A 19,004-nucleotide genomic window follows, 5' to 3' on the forward strand; every position below is an offset into this window, starting at 1 on the left:
TTTTTGGTTCAATCACTTAGAAAGTATTGAAAAGCAACTCGATCTGCATGATAGGCAATAAACTAGCGTTTTCAAAGCAAGTCAGATCGGACAGCTTCTCTATTTCTCTTAGTACGGATTTAAAGCTAAAAAGGTAAATACACAGATACAACACATAAATGTAGGGGCTGCCAAAGGATATTTATACTTAGTACTTAGAGTCCTGAGTTTGACAAAGCTCTACCACACAGCACAGCCCTATCTGCTGGGGAGGAGACCTGATTTTTCTGAGCTGCAATTAACCACTTGCCCCCCTGAGGATTAACCCCCCTTCCTGACTAGGCCACTTTTTGCAATACAGGGCTGCGTTATTTTTAACGGAAAATTGCACGGTCATACAACACTATACGTAAATTACATTTATGTGATTTTTTTCCCCCACAGATAGAGCTTTCTTTTGGTGGTATCTGATCACCTCTGCGTTTTTTACTTTTTGTGCTATAAAAAAAAAAAGACCGACAATTTTGAAAAAAAACAAAAAACAAAACAATAATTTTTTACTTTTTGCTATAAAACATCAATAAAAAAATTAAAAAAATCAAATGTCTTCATAAATTTAAGCCAAAATGTATTCTGCTACATGTCTTTGCTTAAAAAAATCCCAATGCGTGTGTTTTAATTGGTTTACGTGAAAGTTATAGCGTCTACAAATGGTGCTATTTTTTAATCTTTTTTATACTAGTAATGGTGGCGATCAGTAACTTATAGAGGGACTGCGGTGCGCCTTCTGACACTTGGGAGGAACTGACTAACTGCCGCTGGCAACCTCAGTTACACTAATACAGTGATCAGTGCTAATAAAAAGCACTGACACTATACTAATGACACTGGGCAAGAAGGGGTTAACATCTGGGGCAATCAAAGGGATAACTGTGTGCTGTGTTGTGTTTTACTAGGGAGACATGCTGCTTTGTATCTCTCTGCTGTGCAGAAAGATACAAAACAGCATGTCCATGCTGATAGGAGAGATCTGTGTTGTTTACATACAGATCTCTGCCCTCTCAGCCCTGCCGATGGTCACAGAGTCCCAGCCGAGAATCGCCAGCCGGGACCCGGTGATTGACATCCCCAGCAGCCAATAGTGGCGCGGATAGGGCACGAGTGCGCCCAGTACCCGTAAACGCAAGAAACGTATATATACGTGATTTTGTGCAGCCGTGCCGCCCTGTAGCAGTACTTCTGCTATAAGGACGATGGCAAGTGGTTAAGCAACACTTACAGGTATTGTTACACCCTCAGCCTGTCAATGAGCAATAAATGCAGCAGATTAATGAGTTATTTGCTGTCATTCTGATCTCTCCACCTATCAGCCTGTCCCCTGTTAATATTGAGGACTGCAACATAGCTGATTGGGCTGTTCTTCGATTTCTCAGCCAGAGCTCTGCTGCAGAAGGACTGCAGGAGGCTGATATCAAGCTAGCTGAAAAAAAACAAAACCAAAAAACCCATACATTTAATGATATACTGCTGAGTACAGAGCTGTATCTGTGACTGCTGTATCTACCTGGAGGTCAGATTCAAAATCCTTTTATCATAAACTGCAACAACACACATCACTGCATTTTTCAATTGTGTGTGGAAGTGTAACAATCAAGTCCATAAACTTCTCTTTGGCCCTGGTTCACACTGATGCGGTGTGGAATTCAGTGCAAATTCCGCACCGTATCAGAATCGCACCCAGTTCATACGAACCGCTGCAGGTGTGTATGTTAAGTTAACAACCCCCCTGAAAGCGGTCCACAAAACACGGTGCGATGTGCAGAATCGGATCATCTAGGTGTGAATACCTATGCAATCCGATTTTAGTGCGGACCCAAACAAGGGTCCTGCACGTTTTTGGAGTGGGTGCGGTGCAAAAACAGCCATACAAAATCTATGCTTCTATTCGCACCGCACACAGATCGCATGTGATATGCACAGAAATGCAGTGCGGTATACCACACCGCACAAGTGTGAACACAGGCTTAATGACAGATGAAATCCACACAAAGGATTCCTAAACACTTCCAGAATAATAGAGAGGAAAGGGTTCTAGATCTTCTAGATGTTTTCAGATGGCATGTAGTAATGTGTCAGAACCCTACTAATATACACAACAGTATTCCAGAAGAGTAACAGTAGGCTGAGAGAATGTCAAACAACTGAGCTGCAAGGATACACAATACCTTAACTGCATCAACAATCGCTTTTAACGTGAATAATGCCAAGGCAGCAATCCGGACAGTGTCATGGCTTCTCTAAAGCCACAATAAATACAAATATTCTGATAGGTTTCACTGCATGATGGCCATAAATGAAGACGAAGGCTTGGTTCACATCTCTGCATGTTTGCCTGCCATGCAGAGAAATGCACTGCTCTTTAGCCATTCATTCCTAATAGCAACACTCTTGCATTGGCAAAACACACACATTTATGTTTGCAACAAACTGCATGGCACCACAGAACCATGCAATTCAGTGTGGCAAAACAAAGGGTCCGGGTGGTCTTTCCCTGTGTTTCTTGCAGGTAGGGCAGCCCATTGAAATGAACAGGTTGACCTACACATAGTAGTGTGAACCAAGGCCAAGTGTGACACTACAAACCTAAGCGGTGACATGTGACACTACAACCTAAGAGGTGACATGTGACACTACAAACCTAAGCGGTGACATGTGACGCTACAAACCTAAGCGGTGACGTGACGCTACAACCTAAGCGGTGACATGTGACGTTACAAACCTAAGCGGTGACATGTGACGCTACAAACCTAAGCGGTGACATGTGACGCTACAAACCTAAGCGGTGACATGTGACGCTACAAACCTAAGCGGTGACATGTGACGCTACAAACCTAAGCGGTGACATGTGACGCTACAAACCTAAGCGGTGACATGTGACGCTACAAACCTAAGCGGTGACGTGTGACAGTACAAACCTAAGCGGTGACGTGTGACACTACAAACCTAAGCAGTGACGTGTGACACTACAAACCTAAGCGGTGACATGTGACGCTACAACCTAAGCGGTGACTTGTGACACTACAAACCTAAGCGGTGACGTGTGACAGTACAAACCTAAGCAGTGACGTGTGACACTACAAACCTAAGCGGTGACATATGACGCTACAACCTAAGCGGTGACGTGTGACACTACAAACCTAAGCGGTGACGTGTGACACTACAAACCTAAGGGGTGACATATGACGCTACAACCTAAGCGGTGACATGTGGCACTACAACCTAAGCGGTGACATGTGACACTACAAACCTAAGCGGTGACATGTGACGCTACAACCTAAGCGGTGACATGTGACACTACAAACCTAAGCGGTGACATGTGACACTACAAACCTAAGCGGTGACATGTGACACTACAAACCTAAGCGGTGACATGTGACACTACAAACCTAAGCGGTGACATGTGACAATACAAACCTAAGCGGTGACATGTGACAATACAAACCTAAGCGGTGACATGTGACGCTACAACCTAAGCGGTGACATGTGACGCTACAAACCTAAGCGGTGATGTGACACTACAAACCTAAGCGGTGACATGTGACAATACAAACCTAAGCGGTGACATGTGACACTACAAACCTAAGCGGTGACATGTGACAATACAAACCTAAGCGGTGACATGTGACAATACAAACCTAAGCGGTGACATGTGACACTACAAACCTAAGCGGTGACATGTGACACTACAACCTAAGCGGTGACATGTGACACTACAACCTAAGCGGTGACATTGACACTACAACCCTTCTCTACAGTCTTCTGGGTAGGTAAAAAGTAGTGTGTTGTTTTCTTCAGGTCTTAAATCACTACAAAGACAAAGGCAAAGGGCCCGAGCCATCAGCAATCATGCATTTAACATGTATACATCACAGCATACCCATTCTAGCATACTTGGCACTGCTGTGGATTCCCAGACTTCCTAATAAACATAAAGATCCCAAGAAAGCATTCACAGGGTTATTAAAAAATAATTTTTGACAAATTTCTCAGTCACCCAGTTTGTTTAATCACTTCTTAAACAATATTTTAGATCAGGGAGGAGTTCAGTTCTAGAATCCATTTATAGAGTTCCAAAATCTAAAATGTATTTCCTCTTTCCATCAATAGGTGGCAGTACTGTAGTCTTATATAACAGTGTGAAGCTAACATTTTTGAACTCATAATATATCACACACTGAGGGGTTAGATCAGGGGTAGGCAACCTTAAAGAGGGATCAACCTGAACAATGTGGGAGAAGTCGAACATCACCGAACACAGTGCCACCTCCTCACACCTGATTTCATCCCCTAATTGCCATACTACCGTGTCCCAATCGCATGCATTTCATGCAGGGTGGATTTGATTTAAATCAATTTTTAAATCACTAGTGAAAAGTGCGATTTAAATCATAATTTTTAAAGAGCAACAGTCATCTCTGTCCTGCAGCGGCTCCTCCTCTGACCAGCTGTTGACTCACCGATAGTCCCATTCACTTTAATGAGACAGCTGGTGATGCGGCAGTGACACAACAAGGTGAGGGACGTGGCGGCAGCAGGTGAGTGGATGCCCGCTAACAGGCGCTGCCATGATGGATCTAAAATGACAGGTGCTCTTTAAATGTAAGGAATCAGACTCATTCTTGCTGGTAGTTAGAATCTTTAATATTTGCAAACCCAAAGAAGGTTTCCTTTTAGAATAATAAGCTGTCAGGTTAGTAAAACATTGATATCAGAACCGATTTTAGGTTAATAGGTTAATCACACATAGTTGGAAAACAACTCAAATTCTTTTATTTCATGTATTTTCTCATGTTTACTGTGAAACTGTGTGAATGCGTCAATGCAGTGCATGTTATCTCAGCTTGCAGAGCTTGGATTCATTGAATGTGTAAATATTGCAGAACATACAGCCTCATGCTACATAACTAAGCTCCATTTCATGCTGAATAGACTCAATTATTAATGTAACTTAATTAGAAATCTATCTTTAGATTGCTTTTTACTCCAAAAGCATTATATATAAATTTGATAAAAATCCAAAAAATTCGATTTAAATAAAAAAAAAATCAGATTTTTAAAATTATTTTTTTAAAAAATCATCGATTTTTATCCACCCTGACTGCATGGCAATCGTGAGTGTAAATCAGGTGGTGAGGAGGCAACATATCTCCTCAACACCTGTGAAACACACTTGGTTTTTAAAGGAGCAGCAGTGCCTGCCGCACTTGTGAACGAGCCCTTAGTTGTATTCGGCAGCTGTAGCTACTTCAGAAAGTGCACCACACCTGCAGGATATAATAGAAGTCTATGGCTAAGCGCAGCAAACCCGCAGGAAAGCTGCAGGTACACTGCACCCACGGTGTGGGTAAACCACAGCACATCAATGTGAAAGCAGCCATATACTATTATGCCCAGTGTATTGCTTCACACTGACCTGAAGATCTCTTCTTTACCGCTGCCGGCACCACTCTGGAGACTGTTAACTGGCGCCCCATATTGAATTGGATGGGTGGGGAGGAGGCAAGGGGTGGTCCTGTGTGTTGACCTCCCCTCCCCAGATACCAAGCTGGCTTTAATGATTTTAGGACTAGTCGATTACCATTGGCTGGTTTGCAGCACCTCATTATTTGTTGAGTCATTCTAGTGGAGGCAAGTTTGGAGGCATTCAGTGCCGTCTGCTCTAATGGATTTGTTTGGAACCACCGAGGCAATCAGGGAAGCTCTACATGTGCATGTTGCAACTTGGGCAGGTAATTATTGGAAGTCTGAATGGCATGGGTTTTTGTATAGCTGGCAGCTAATGTCTTATTTAGTGATTGAGGATAAAATTATACTGTGTGCTTTTTTTACTAGGTATGTAGGGTTCTTCCCTAGTGGTCACAAATACTATTACTTTATTTCTCCTTGCTCAGGTTTGTTGTCTCTATCTTCTCTGCCATTTGAATGGGTCTATCCTCTCTGCACTTCGTGTGACTCCATTGGAGGTGTGCCATATAGGACATGCATCTTTCCATGTGTTTTTAGTATACTCTTTTTTTGGGTATGTATAAGTAGCCTTGATTATATGAATTACCTTATTTTGGTTTATGTATACATGTTGTATTTATCATTATGTGCTTTTGTTCTAGATTTCCTGATGAAGGCTCGTTAAGAGCTGAATCGCGTTTAGGTTTCATGGTTTCAAAATCCATATGAAAACATTTTTCCAAATGGAACGTAATTGCCCTATCCATGAAGCTGTAATTTAGTACAGATTGGGCCACAATGTGAAATATGTATAATTTTTAATTTTGTTAAATAAAATGTGTACTTTTTTTACCTTAACCATTTCCCGTCCGGCCGTTGTATATAAACGGCCAAACGGTGGCAGTGCAGGGTTGGGTGGCCATTTATAAATGGCCTCCCCGCACCCTGCTTGTGCATGCTCCCTGGGAGCGCTAAGCACCGCGATCCGGTGCCCGCTGTGTCCTCCGGACACAGTGGAACACCGATCGTCGGACAGGACCTCTCTGCGAGGTCCCGATCATGTGATCACTGATTGGCCAATCAGTGATCACATGCAGAGTAGTAAGCAAGATATCACTTGTGACATCATTGCATACTACGGGTGAAATCTGTGAATGATCAGAGAGATCGCATGGTACAAGGCTATTCACAACAGCCTTGTACCATGTGACAAGCTGTTACCAATCACAGCTCACACAGTAGTTCTCAATGGCTGCAAGAATGCAGCTAGAGAGGAGAAATTATTGTTTTTACAGCCTTTATGGGTGTAAAAGCAATCAGTGTAAAAAAAAAAAATCTTCTTCACCCCCAAGTAGTACAGTGTCACCATGGTGACACTGTACTGCTAGGGTGACCGTATGTAAAAATAAAAACCCATAAATATAAAATTTTTTAAAAAAGCATAAAAATTATACATAAATAATTATATTATACATTATAAATTATATAATTGGGTGACATTATGTAAAAAAAAATATAAAAAATTAAAAAGATTTTTAAAAATTATAATTTTGGTTATAAACTAATTTGGGTTATTTTTTTTTTTTTTTTACTAGAAAGATAACGGAATAAATTTTGGCCAAGATTTATGATGAAATACTATTTATTTGCAATATTTTATAAGAAAAAAAAGCTTTTTTCAAAATTTTTGGACATTTTCATTTACATAGCAAAAAAAATAAAAATCCCAGTGGTGAATAAATACCACCAAAATAAAGCTTTATCTGTCTCAAAAAAAATGCTAAAAAAGTCATATGGGTACAGTGTTGCATGACCGCACAATTGTCATTCAAAATGTGATAGCACTGAAAGCTAAAAATTGGCCTGGACAGGAAGGGGGTAAAAGTGTCCGGACTGGAAGTGGTTAATGGTGTTGTTGTTGTTTAGTACCTAGAGAGTCCCACTCTTCTCTACTCTTTCTTTAGTATATAGATTTTTGAGATGTGATACCTATATACTATTGACAGTCACATACTTGGCACAATTTAGTATTTAGCCCTATACGATTATGCCCAGTTTATTGCTTCACACTGATCTGAAGATCTCTTCTTTACTGCTGCAGGCACTACTCTGGAGACCTGCTAGCCGAGATAAGAGGTGGAATGCAGTTGGTATCATTCCGCATGGGACAGGACCCAGCACTACAGAGGAGGTATTAGCTTATGTGGCTCTTGCTCCCTATTACAGCCCCAACTTTACAAGTAGACCCTCTGCATTGCATTCTGTTTGATGTTCTAGGATGATGGGTCAGGAAGCCCTGACCATGATCTACCAGACACCTGTCCACGAACTACTGGTTGCTGACCCCCAGTCATTTGAAAATTGATCAATCTTGATGTACCTATGGCCTGTCTCATTTCCTGAGGCCCTAAAATGTCAGGAGAGTACAAATACCCCCCAAATGACCTTTTTGGGAAAGTAGACAGTCCAAGGTATTTCCTAAGAGGCATGGCAAGTTTTTTGAAGTTGTAATTTTTTTGTCACAATTTTGGAAAAATTAGGATATTAATTACAATTTAGTTTTTTTTTTGCACTTTTTATTTTTTTTAAATACTGTCATCAGTGCAGTACATCATCATCATAACTGGCGTGGTGGATGATCATGGATACTGACTTGGGACAATATCTTACTTTTGTTTTTTTAACATACTGTCATCAGAGTAGTTCAGTGTCACTACTGTTATATGTGATAGTTTTAACTGTCATGAATGGCTTTCATTCATGATAGCTTACATACTTTTGTGATGCTGTGATTGGCTACAGATGATTATATGATACAGGGTGCCAGGTACCATGTGATAGCTGTGGACCGATGGCAGCTTCACAACAGTAAGCAAACTTTCATTAACAGAAATCATGACCGTTTTACTTAGAATGTAATCATGTGATTGCTAAGATTGGTCATAGCAATCATATGATACCCTGGGTGCTCAGTGCAGCCGGGCATTGATCACCGGAGACCAGTCAAGAGTTTGCACCACTGCGCACCCCAGGGGGTACTCTAGCGTGCATGTGCTTAGCGATGTACAAGTACATTACTGCCATAACCTATAGCTGCCATCCACACGCGTTGAATCTACTATTAGCGAGCAGCATGTGGTTAAGTTAGAAAATTGAAGATCCAACACAGAGGGGAAACCCACTTTTTGTTGAATTTCTCATAATATTGCACTGAAAAGCACTCTCAGAAAGCAGAGTCAAGTCAGTTACTTCCACCACTTGTGGATAAAATTGTGGAAAATTTCTACTTCCAAAAAACTGTTGAGCTCTTCAGCTAATGCACCACAAAAAGGTGCTGGCAAATTGCATGCCATAGAAGGAAATGTTAAGTGTACTCCTAACTCAATGTAGGCAGAACTACATATTAACCCACTTTCTGTTAGTACATATTGCCTGCATTTGTAATAAGTTTCAATGTTACAGTTTTTCTATGTGGGCAGAATCGGCTGAAATTCCACGCTCAACTATGAGAGACAAAATGAGAAAAAAAATCCACATTGGCTGATTTGGAAAGAATTTATTTGCAAATTATGGTGGAAAATAAGTATTTGGTCACCTACAAACAAGCAAGATTTCTGGCTCTCCTTCTTTAAGAGGCTCCTCTGTCCTGCACTCATTACCTGTATCAATGGCACCTGTTTGAACTTGTTATCAGTATAAAAGACACCTGTCCACAACCTCAAACAGTCACACTCCAAACTCCACTATGGTGAAGACCAAAGAGCTGTCGAAGGACACCAGAAACAAAATTGTAGACCTGCACCAGGCTGGGAAGACTGAATCTGCAATAGGCAAGGAGCTTGGTGTGAACAAATCAACTGTGGGAGCAATAAATAGAAAATGGTTGCCCGGGCAACGAAGGAGTGGCTTCGTAAGAAGCATTTCAAGGTCCTGGAGTGGCCTAGCCAGTCTCCAGATCTCAACCCCATAGTAAACCTTTGGAGGGAGTTGAAAGTCCGTGTTGCCCAGCGACAGCCCCATTACAGGAAACATTTGACCTCTGCCATTGCCAACAAAGGATATATAACAAAGTATTGAGATGAACTTTTGATATTGACCAAATACTTATTTTCCACCATAATTTGCAAATAAATTCTTTCCAAATCAGCCAATGTGATTGTCTGGATTTTTTTTCTAATTTTGTCTCTCATAGTTGAGGTCTACCTATGATGCCAATTACAGGCCTCTCTCATCTTTTTAAGTGGAAGAACTTGCACAATTGGTGGCTGACTAAATACTTTTTTGCCCCACTGTATGAAATAAATAAAATAAAGGTCAGTCCATGGGGGGTGTCTCCAGCAGCCCTCCTGGTGGGACTGTCTGCTGGTGTATCTCTTGTTCCTAAATGTAGATTGCCCCGCCCTGTGTCATTATGCAGGGAGGGGGGATTGTCCCCTTGTCCCCTGAGTGTATATATCTTGTATCTGTGCTCAAATAAACTCGTCTACCTCCTGGTTTACTTCAAGACTTGTGTTGTCTAGTCTTGTATGGTCGGCTGTGGTGTCTGTTGTCGGTGTTTGGACGGGGAAGCAGTATTCTAACGGAAGTAGTACTAAAGCACAGTCTGGGGTCGGTTCTGTTACAGAGCCTACTTGCAGTATACACTGTACATGGGATACTAACGTGTTTCAACCTTAGAACCTCACATTTGTGGCCTTTCCATGAATCTGGGCAAGGAAGAATATTATTATTATTATACAGGATTTATATGGCGCCAACAGTTTACGGAGCGCTTTACAAAATGAAGGCAGACATTACAGTTACAATACAATTGGGTACAAGAGGAAACAGAAGGCCCTGCTCGTTAGAGCTTACAATCTAGGAATATAAAAGTAACAGTAATATTAATCTCATGTAATAATATTAAATATAACATTATGGTACATTTCACATACCTGAGTGACTGATCTAAGGTCATACCCGTGAAATCAAAAAATTTAAGATATTCTTCTGCCACAAGCTTGCTAAATTCATTGCTGTGAGAAAAACAAAATAAAACAATTAAAATGTTTGTGCAATACAATTGTTTAATTAGAAAACTGCTAATTTTGACAGCAGTAATTAGAGTGCCTAAAATGCTTCCTTAAAAGCATACTCAAGGGTCCCAGTAATAATTATTCTTGCGTTAAAAATTACAGAGCAACATATTGTACACAAAAAGAGAAATTACAAATGCAACAAAATAAATTATAATGGATGAATGAGTCATGCAATTTAAAAGTATTTAAATGCCTCAATTCAAATGCAGCCTCTTAATAAGCCTAACAATCAACAGCAAAATCTCTATAAAATGTAAAATGGTATGCACTAGGGAATTCTGGGATTCAAGGTCTACAAAGAACACAAGAAGCATCAAAAAACCAACATCTGACCTGTTCTAATTATCTGATATGTTCATATTTTACTGCTGATATGATTTGTGAAAATGAAACAAAGGTTACAAACAAATGAACAGAAAACAAAGGAATGAACACATACTTTAAGAGATAGGTTTATAGTGCTGCAAGAGTAATTTAGCATAATCCACTGCCCTGTATATTTTATACACAATAGGCATTTTATTCCATGTGGAAAAATACAGTTGTATTTAAAGAAGAATTCCATGTATGAATATTTTAGACATAGTTACATTGGTCCAGCTTGGAGCAACGTAACTATGTATATACCATACTTGGCCGATGCCCTTGGAAGCTGGAAACCACTGCATTAGACAATGCTACTTCAGCGATCTCCACTTGCTTCTTGGTCCCATGCAAGCAGCTGCCCTGCTGTATTCTAAACACAGGAGGTCGGCTGCTTGGCACAGGCACCATTAAGAGAATGCTTTGTATTTTATGAATTAATGCAAAGCACTCTCTGATTGGACAAGGTGGATAGGCGGGGCAGTGATGTCACATTCTCCACCTCATCTAATCAGAGAACGCTTTGCATTAATTCAGAAAATGCAAAGCGTTCTCCATATGGCATCAGTGCCAATCAACCAACCTCATGTCAGTGACGGGACAAGGTCATCCAGTGCCCGGGATGAACATGGCAAACTGTGCCCCCATGATAGGTCTAATAATGGTGTAAGGTTTGTAATGTTTGTGACATGCAGTGAAATAGTACTAATGTACCGCCAAGCTTTTGAAGTTGACATGAGGGACATTTCAGAGAAATCGCGACCTGTGACGCACGTAGCGCATTACAGAGAGGAATGGGTGTGCTTATATTATGCTGGCCGGGAGGGGTCAAACTGCCACCCGCTGGGTGCCTCAACTGCTGCATCCTTTAGCTGCAGAGTGCCTGGGAATGTACACATGCTGTGGCTGTGATGTTTTGCGTCACAACTGTAGCATGAATTATCCCCCTTGTCAAACTTGACCCATTCACATTAATGGTGCTGCTCTGCAACTGCAGCATGCTAGTGCAGGCTTGAAGGTGTTAAAGTAGGGAGTGAGAGGCAATACAATGCTCCCTGAAGAGCAATCTGAATGCTGATCGCTCTTCAGAGACCAAAACATGTTTGAACAAGCCCTAATTATTATTTTTTTTTAAAAATGTAATATAGTTTTCAGAATGTAATTATTTTTTATTTTTTTCACTTTTAACAGTCCTGTAGTGGCTTTGTTGAAATATCAGGCCTCTAAACAGACCCTTGGGGGTTTATTTACTAAAGCTGGAGAGTCCAAAATCAGACTCCCTTCTGCATAGAAACCAATCAGCTTCCAGGTTTCATTGCCAAAACTTCATTGAACAAGCTGAGGTTAGAAGCTGATTGGTTTCTATGCAGAAGGGAGTCTGATTTTGGACTCTCCAGCTTTAGTAAATAAACCCCTTGATGTCTAACTTTTGAGACAGAGACACCATGTGTTTTGGTGTATATGAAAATGCCTGTGTCAGTAGATGCATGGGGGTGCCAACAGTTACTGGCACTACCACACATCTACTAATGGACAGTGTGTTTCAGTGGGTGTCAGGAAAGTCACAATTCTTTGTACATTTCTGACCTGCAAAGGTGTGAACCTAGCCTTATAGTGAGGTCACACTGGTGTGCTGCGGTTTGGCTGCAGTGTGATTGCATGCGCGGTTTCAGGAGTGCTCCCATTGAATTCTATTACACAGTGCGTATTCTGAAAGTGCATCAAAGATGCAGCATGTAGTTTGGTGTGCTTTCATGACAACGCACTGTGTAATAGAATTCATTGGGATCACTTCTAAAACTTATACAATTACATCGTGGCCACACCGCAGTGCATGGTGGATAAAAAGGAGTGACTAGGTGGAGTTTTATGACGTAAAAAAACAATATTGGTGAAGCGCTTCACATGAAAAACTAAATAAGTAGGTGCAATGATATAAAAATACATATAAAGTGACCGCACTGTATTGAAAGGTATTGATAACTAATGCTAAATAATCCCCCGAAAAAATATATAAGTGCTTAGTGCTGAAAGTGCAAAACAGGTCATGCATTTGCTGACTAGATCGTGCCAAAATAAAATATATGCACAGTAAACATAATACACAATAAGATTACACACTCTAACTGAAAGTGCTCCGTATGGGTATGAATATAGGTTAAAAGTAAAATCCACAATAAAGTGCAAAACAGGTCATGCGTTTGCTGACTAGACCGTGCCAAAATGCAATATATGCACAGTATACATAATACACAATAACATTGCACACTAACTGAAAGTAAAAAGTGCTCAGTAGGAGTATGAATATTGGTTAAAGTAAAATCCACAATAAAGTGCAAAACAGGTCATGCGTTTGCTGACTAAATCGTGCCAAAATACAATAAATGCACAGTGAAATAATACACACTTGCACTTTATTGTGGATTTTACTTTAACCAATATTCATACTCCTACTGAGCACTTTTTACTTTCAGTTAGTGTGTAATGTTATTGTGTATTATGTATACTGTGCATATATTGCATTTTGGCACGGTCTAGTCAGCAAACGCATGACCCGTTTTGCACTTTATTGTGGATTTTACTTTTAACCTATATTCATACCCATACGGAGCACTTTCAGTTAGAGTGTGTAATCTTATTGTGTATTATGTTTACTGTGCATATATTTTATTTTGGCACGATCTAGTCAGCAAATGCATGACCTGTTTTGCACTTTCAGCACTAAGCACTTATATATTTTTTCGGGGGATTATTTAGCATTAGTTATCAATACCTTTCAATACAGTGCGGTCACTTTATATGTATTTTTATATCATTGCACCTACTTATTTAGTTTTTCATGTGAAGCGCTTCACCAATATTGTTTTTTTATGTCATACATCCTGTGGTATTGGGAATAGGTGGTAGCAGCTTGCATATATTTGGGGTTGTGTTTGTTCATACCAGTGGAGCGCAGGGGGTTATATATTTTTATAGGTGGAGTTTTAGGTAGTAACAGTATGTTTTAATAAAGTGCAGAGTGAAGGAGTGCAGAGAAAGTGCTAGGGTTGCATTGGTGGAATGGAAGGGGTGTCAGCCAGACGGCTGTGTGGAGTGCCCAGAGCTGAGACCACAGGCTGCAGGGATGTGTACAGTGCAGATTTATGGACCGGCCAGCAGATAGAAGATGAAGGGTTAATGTGAACAGGAAAGAAGAGCAGGAGAATCAATGACTGACAATTGTGCAGGGAAGGTAAAGAGACATGTAGAGAGTTGAAAGTGAGATAAGCAGGACAAATTGAAAGTGACCATCAAGGAAGACTGACGTGACCCTGGAAGGAGAACAAGCTGGGGGCAAGAGCAGAGCTCGAAAGGAGAGGAGGGATTAATGGCTGCGGGAGAGAAAAGGCAGAGCTGAAGTGGCCAGAAGTAGTGGCAGAAGCTCCCAGTGTACCCCCCTCATCACAGATTATGACAGTGCCCAGTGCATGTGCCCCTTCTGCCCATCCCGTGTCCCAGCCCTGCTCCTGTATTCAGAATGCAGAAGAGCAGACCCACAAGCAAGTGGAGATCACTGGGTTAATGGAGTCTATTTCAGTGATTTTCAACTTCCAGGGGCATTGGCACTCATAGTATATGCACAGTTACATTGGACCAAGCTGGACCAATGCAAATATGTATCAAATAACCACGCCTGGAATTCCTCTTTAATGCTCATGGGATAATGCTGTCCTGCTAATAACTGTTGTTTTGAATACTGTAATGTAATTCGACAACTAGGATGATGATTGCACACTCACCGGCCACTTTATTAGGTACACCTTGCTAGTGCCAAGAAAATATCTCCCACACCATTACACCACCACCACCAGCCTCAACCATTGATACAAGGCAGGATGGATCCATGCTTTCATGCTGTGTACACCAAATTCTGACCCTACCATCTGAATGTCCCAGGAACCAGTCTGCCCATTTTCTTCTGACATCAACAAGGCATTTTCATCCATATAACTGCCGCTCACTGTATATTTTCTCTTTTTCGGATCATTTACTGTAAACCCTAGAGATGGTTGTGTGTGAAAATCTCAGTAGATCAGCAGTTTTTGAAATAATCAGACCAGCCAGTCTGGCACCAACAACTTTGTCATGTCCAAAGTCACCTAAAGTCCCTTTCTTCCCCATTCTGATGCTCAGTTTGAACTTCAAGTCGTCTTCACCACATCTACATGCCTAAATGCATTGAGTTGCTGCCATGTGATTGGCTGATTAGCAATTTGTGTTACCAAGCAATTGAACAAGTGTGCCTAATAAGGTGGCCGGTGAGTGTATACAGATCATGATTCTACCTTCCGTATTTGATGGCCTCGGTACTGGACAAAATGATGCTGGTGTTTGGGCATGGGGATGGTTATGTAGGTACAGTAGCCCCTGGATTTTATTGGTTGGCTGAAAGCTGTATATGATTTTATTGACATGTATTGCAATTCAAATAGGTTTTATATTGATACTGCTAATATAATTGCACCTGCATGTCTTTTTTTTTTTTACAGATAAAATCTGCATGTCTTCTAAGTGAACTTTCACTTAATTTTCACACCTAGCAGCAGACAGAAAAAGATGTCAATTCTATGGGTGAATACGATTCTACCCCCCTCTAAGTTTCACTTCATTATGGAGATTCTAGTTAATGGCTAAGCCCTATAAATATAATAAATAATATAAATGGTACTTGGCTTAGGCATGAAGCAAGGCCCCTGAAACAAAAGTGAATCTAAACAAGAAAACAAAATTGGCTTTTTTTGTCGAATACAATTAATGACCGGTATCTTGTGGCATTTGCACTAAAGCAGGAATTTACTTTTAAAAGTCTTAGAGTACAAGTTCACTGTAAGAATGAGCACATGGAAGCCCTTTGGAATACAACAATTGCACTATTTCTCTTACGTGGTGCTGAGTTGTGCATCCCTAAGATATACTCTAATGAGTAATAGAGTCTATTTACACCAGTGCGTTGATCTACGTTTTAGTGCAGCTGTAAAATGCAGATCAACAGAAGGACATCTGAAAAACAATATATTCCAATGTGTCCTATTCACACCATAATGCTTTGCATGCATGTCAACGGATGTCAAAATGTAGGTCATCAGACATCAAAATGTATGTCAACAGACATCAACGCAGGTTAAAATGTGACTAAAATGTATGGAAATGTACAAGCAAGTCAGTGTGAATTGGACCTAAAGATCCTTTTTAAGCATGCGTTATATAATGCATTTATAGCATCTAATCAGACATAGTTTAATTTTCTAAAATATAGTAATTAAAATAAAATTTTCTTGCCTATTTGTTGTTGTGGTCAGAGTATAGATGACCTTTGTGGTGAGGAATGGTCTTGTCGCAGTCTCTGACCCACAACTGATTGACCAGAACCTGGTAAGAACCTTCTATTGGATATTACAAGAAAGAAAAATTCTGGAAATGTCATTGAATTCACCTAAGAAACGAATCTCCCAAAAGCTCTGGTTATTGTGTGAGGATAAAAGCTTTAAGAAAACCTGCCCACTGCCTTCTCAAACAATCCAGAGCAGCCCGAAAAACATATTAGCATTATAAAATCTAGAATGTGGACAGTTTGAAAATGTATCCAAACTTTAAAGCAATTCTAAAAGGTTATTTTTTTTTGTAAAATAACAAACATGTCTATACTTACCTACTGTGTGCAGTGGTTTTGCACAGAGCAGCCTGGATCCTCTTCTAGGGTCCTCCACAGGCTCTCCTTTATCCTCCAGTCTGTCGGGTGCCCCCACAGCAAGCAGCTTGCTATGGGGGCACCCACTGCTCAGTGTGTCCATTCACACACGGAGCTGTGGATTGGCCCCGCTCCTCTCTCTCCTCATTGGTTGACTGGCTGTGATTGACAGCAGAGGGAGCCAATGTCAGAGACCCGGAACAGCTGAGGCTGTCATTCACATCACTGGATCGCGATGAAGCTCATGTAAGTATTGAGGGGGCTGGGGGCACTGCTGCAGAAAGAAGGTTTTTTTACCTTCGTGCACAGAATTCACGAAGGTAAAAAACCTTTAGTCTTTACAACCACTTTAAATCTGCGTTAAGCATGCAGATATTCAATCTGTGACAATATCTACCAAACCTAATTTTTTCAAGGTCCAAGATCTTGCCTACAAAACTCTACCTGGGCCATAATGAAATAGTACTACAGATACATAAACAGTTCCCTGCTATTTATTTTGCTTAGATATTACCAAAAATGAGTCACAGAAGACTAGGCAATCAGCTTTCATCGAGTGCGAACTGTGAGCTAGGGACAGAGTGAAGAGGTTGAGCAGTTCCTTATTGGCCAAACATTGTTTTAGATCAACTACCTCCATAAAAGCTGTATCCTTGAAAACTGCCATTTGTAGCAGGAAAAATTAATAACATGCAGCAAACCAAATAATATATTCTAGTGATGTATAGAAATGAAAATCCTGGTTCCGAAACCAAAACTGAAAATTCAGGATGCACTTGGAAAAAAAAGAAAAACATTTTTTTATTTAATTAATGTGGCTGGCAATTTTGCTTTGAAGTCACTAGGGGGAATTTTTGCATTAAAGTCAATTAGGACACGACTTTGCATGCAAGTCTGAGACGCGATTGTGCACTGAAGTCACAAGGGGGGCGTTTTTGCATGAAAGTCTATGAGACGCAACTTTGCATGTATCGGCACCTTTTTTTCCTATTGGCATTTTGCAGATAACACTATTTTCGGCCGCTGATATAAATGGTGCATCCTAATATAATCTAAAAGTGACAGATTATTAAACTCCAGCAATTACAATGGCAAATCATGTACAGATATTATTGATGTCTACACCAGCACATATAGCTTATTTTCTAGCTTGAAAGTCAAAATACATACTTTTTTCCTAAGTGCTTTGCGACATCAGAGCGCTTAAATCCATCCAGCTGGTATAGACGTTTGGCCAGGCGTTTTGCAGCTTGTACGTTACTATTGGTCCCATTGCTGAGGTTTTCAGTGCTTCCTTTTTGAAGGATTTCAGTGCTGCCCATGTCATATGAGGCCTCTAGCGGTTTGTTGCTTGGTCCTGCATCACTAGGGAGAAAAAAAAAAACACGCACGGCTCAGTTTTTTTCAGACATAAAAACATTTGGAGGAAGTTTTTTTTCCTTAGCAGAAAGGTCTGGTTTTTTTTTTTTTTTTTTATACCCTTTGCACAGAAACATACAGAACAACAAAACTCCATGCTAATGCTACAAACAGTTCCAAATTTAACATACAGTTTTATCCAATACAAGTAGTTCCCGTTAACTATCCAGAAGGTATATGATAGAAATGACAAAAAACTTACGGTAATTAAAAAATTTTTTTTTAATCTTGTGGGGGGCATATTGTATTGCTTGATGGCAGCACCTCTTCAAATTCAGAAAAAGATTATAGCACTTTGGTACAAAAAGTAGTAGACTGCAATTGTTACTATAATTAGCAGAGAAAGAAGATATAATAAAAATTTCCTCAAGGCTCTATGCACACCATTGTTTTTTTTATATGCCCAAAAAATGCTAGAAAAAAAAAAATGGATAAAAAGCTCTGATGGTAGGATTTTTGTGCCAGTTTGCAGTAGCGTTTTAGTAGAAGCACATGTTTAGGAGCGTTCGCATTTTATTTGCATCTTTATAGTACATGAAAAAGAACAAAAGCTCGAAAAAAGCTGATAGGAGCAGTTTAGTAGCGTTTAGGAGCGTTAAGCATTTTTTTCTGCTTGAAAAATGCTTCCAAAAGACTCTACATTTTGTTTCTGCTCCTTAGCTTCTGGGAGCAGAAAAAACATGCTCATAATAGTTTCTAGGAGCTTAAAAATACCCAGTGTGCATGGAGCCTATATATTGAGCAGAACAATCATGAAAGTTTGGCTTTTGGAGAACAGCTGGGCACTCTCATTTAAAATTCTAAAACCACTGAGGGTTTTGAAAGAGCAAGAGAGCTGCATGTGGCCAATTAGACATGCGTAGTATATCAGAGTACACAATCATTCATAAATTTCAAAATTTTTTAAATCTAAGGGAGCACCCTCAACTTTT

At 40.2% G+C, this 19,004-nt stretch overlaps 1 protein-coding gene across 2 annotated transcripts in view; it reads right to left on the bottom strand.

The window, feature by feature from the left end:
- Window positions 1-19,004, bottom strand: part of PSD3 (pleckstrin and Sec7 domain containing 3) — a 661,118-nt gene that overhangs the window by 364,817 nt on the left and 277,297 nt on the right. For both annotated transcript variants that reach the window (XM_089675248.1, XM_089675257.1), the window contains 2 exons: window positions 17,824-18,018; window positions 10,419-10,499 (listed from right to left, as the gene is read on the bottom strand). In XM_089675248.1, the coding sequence (XP_089531374.1) occupies window positions 10,419-10,499; window positions 17,824-18,018 (276 nt within the window). The remainder of the gene's footprint in view (window positions 1-10,418; window positions 10,500-17,823; window positions 18,019-19,004) is intronic.

The sequence above is a fragment of the Staurois parvus genome, unplaced genomic scaffold, assembly GCF_062004578.1.
Source record: "Staurois parvus isolate SC_StPar_1 unplaced genomic scaffold, SC_StPar_1.0 ptg000013l, whole genome shotgun sequence".
Taxonomy (NCBI): Eukaryota; Metazoa; Chordata; class Amphibia; order Anura; family Ranidae; genus Staurois; species Staurois parvus.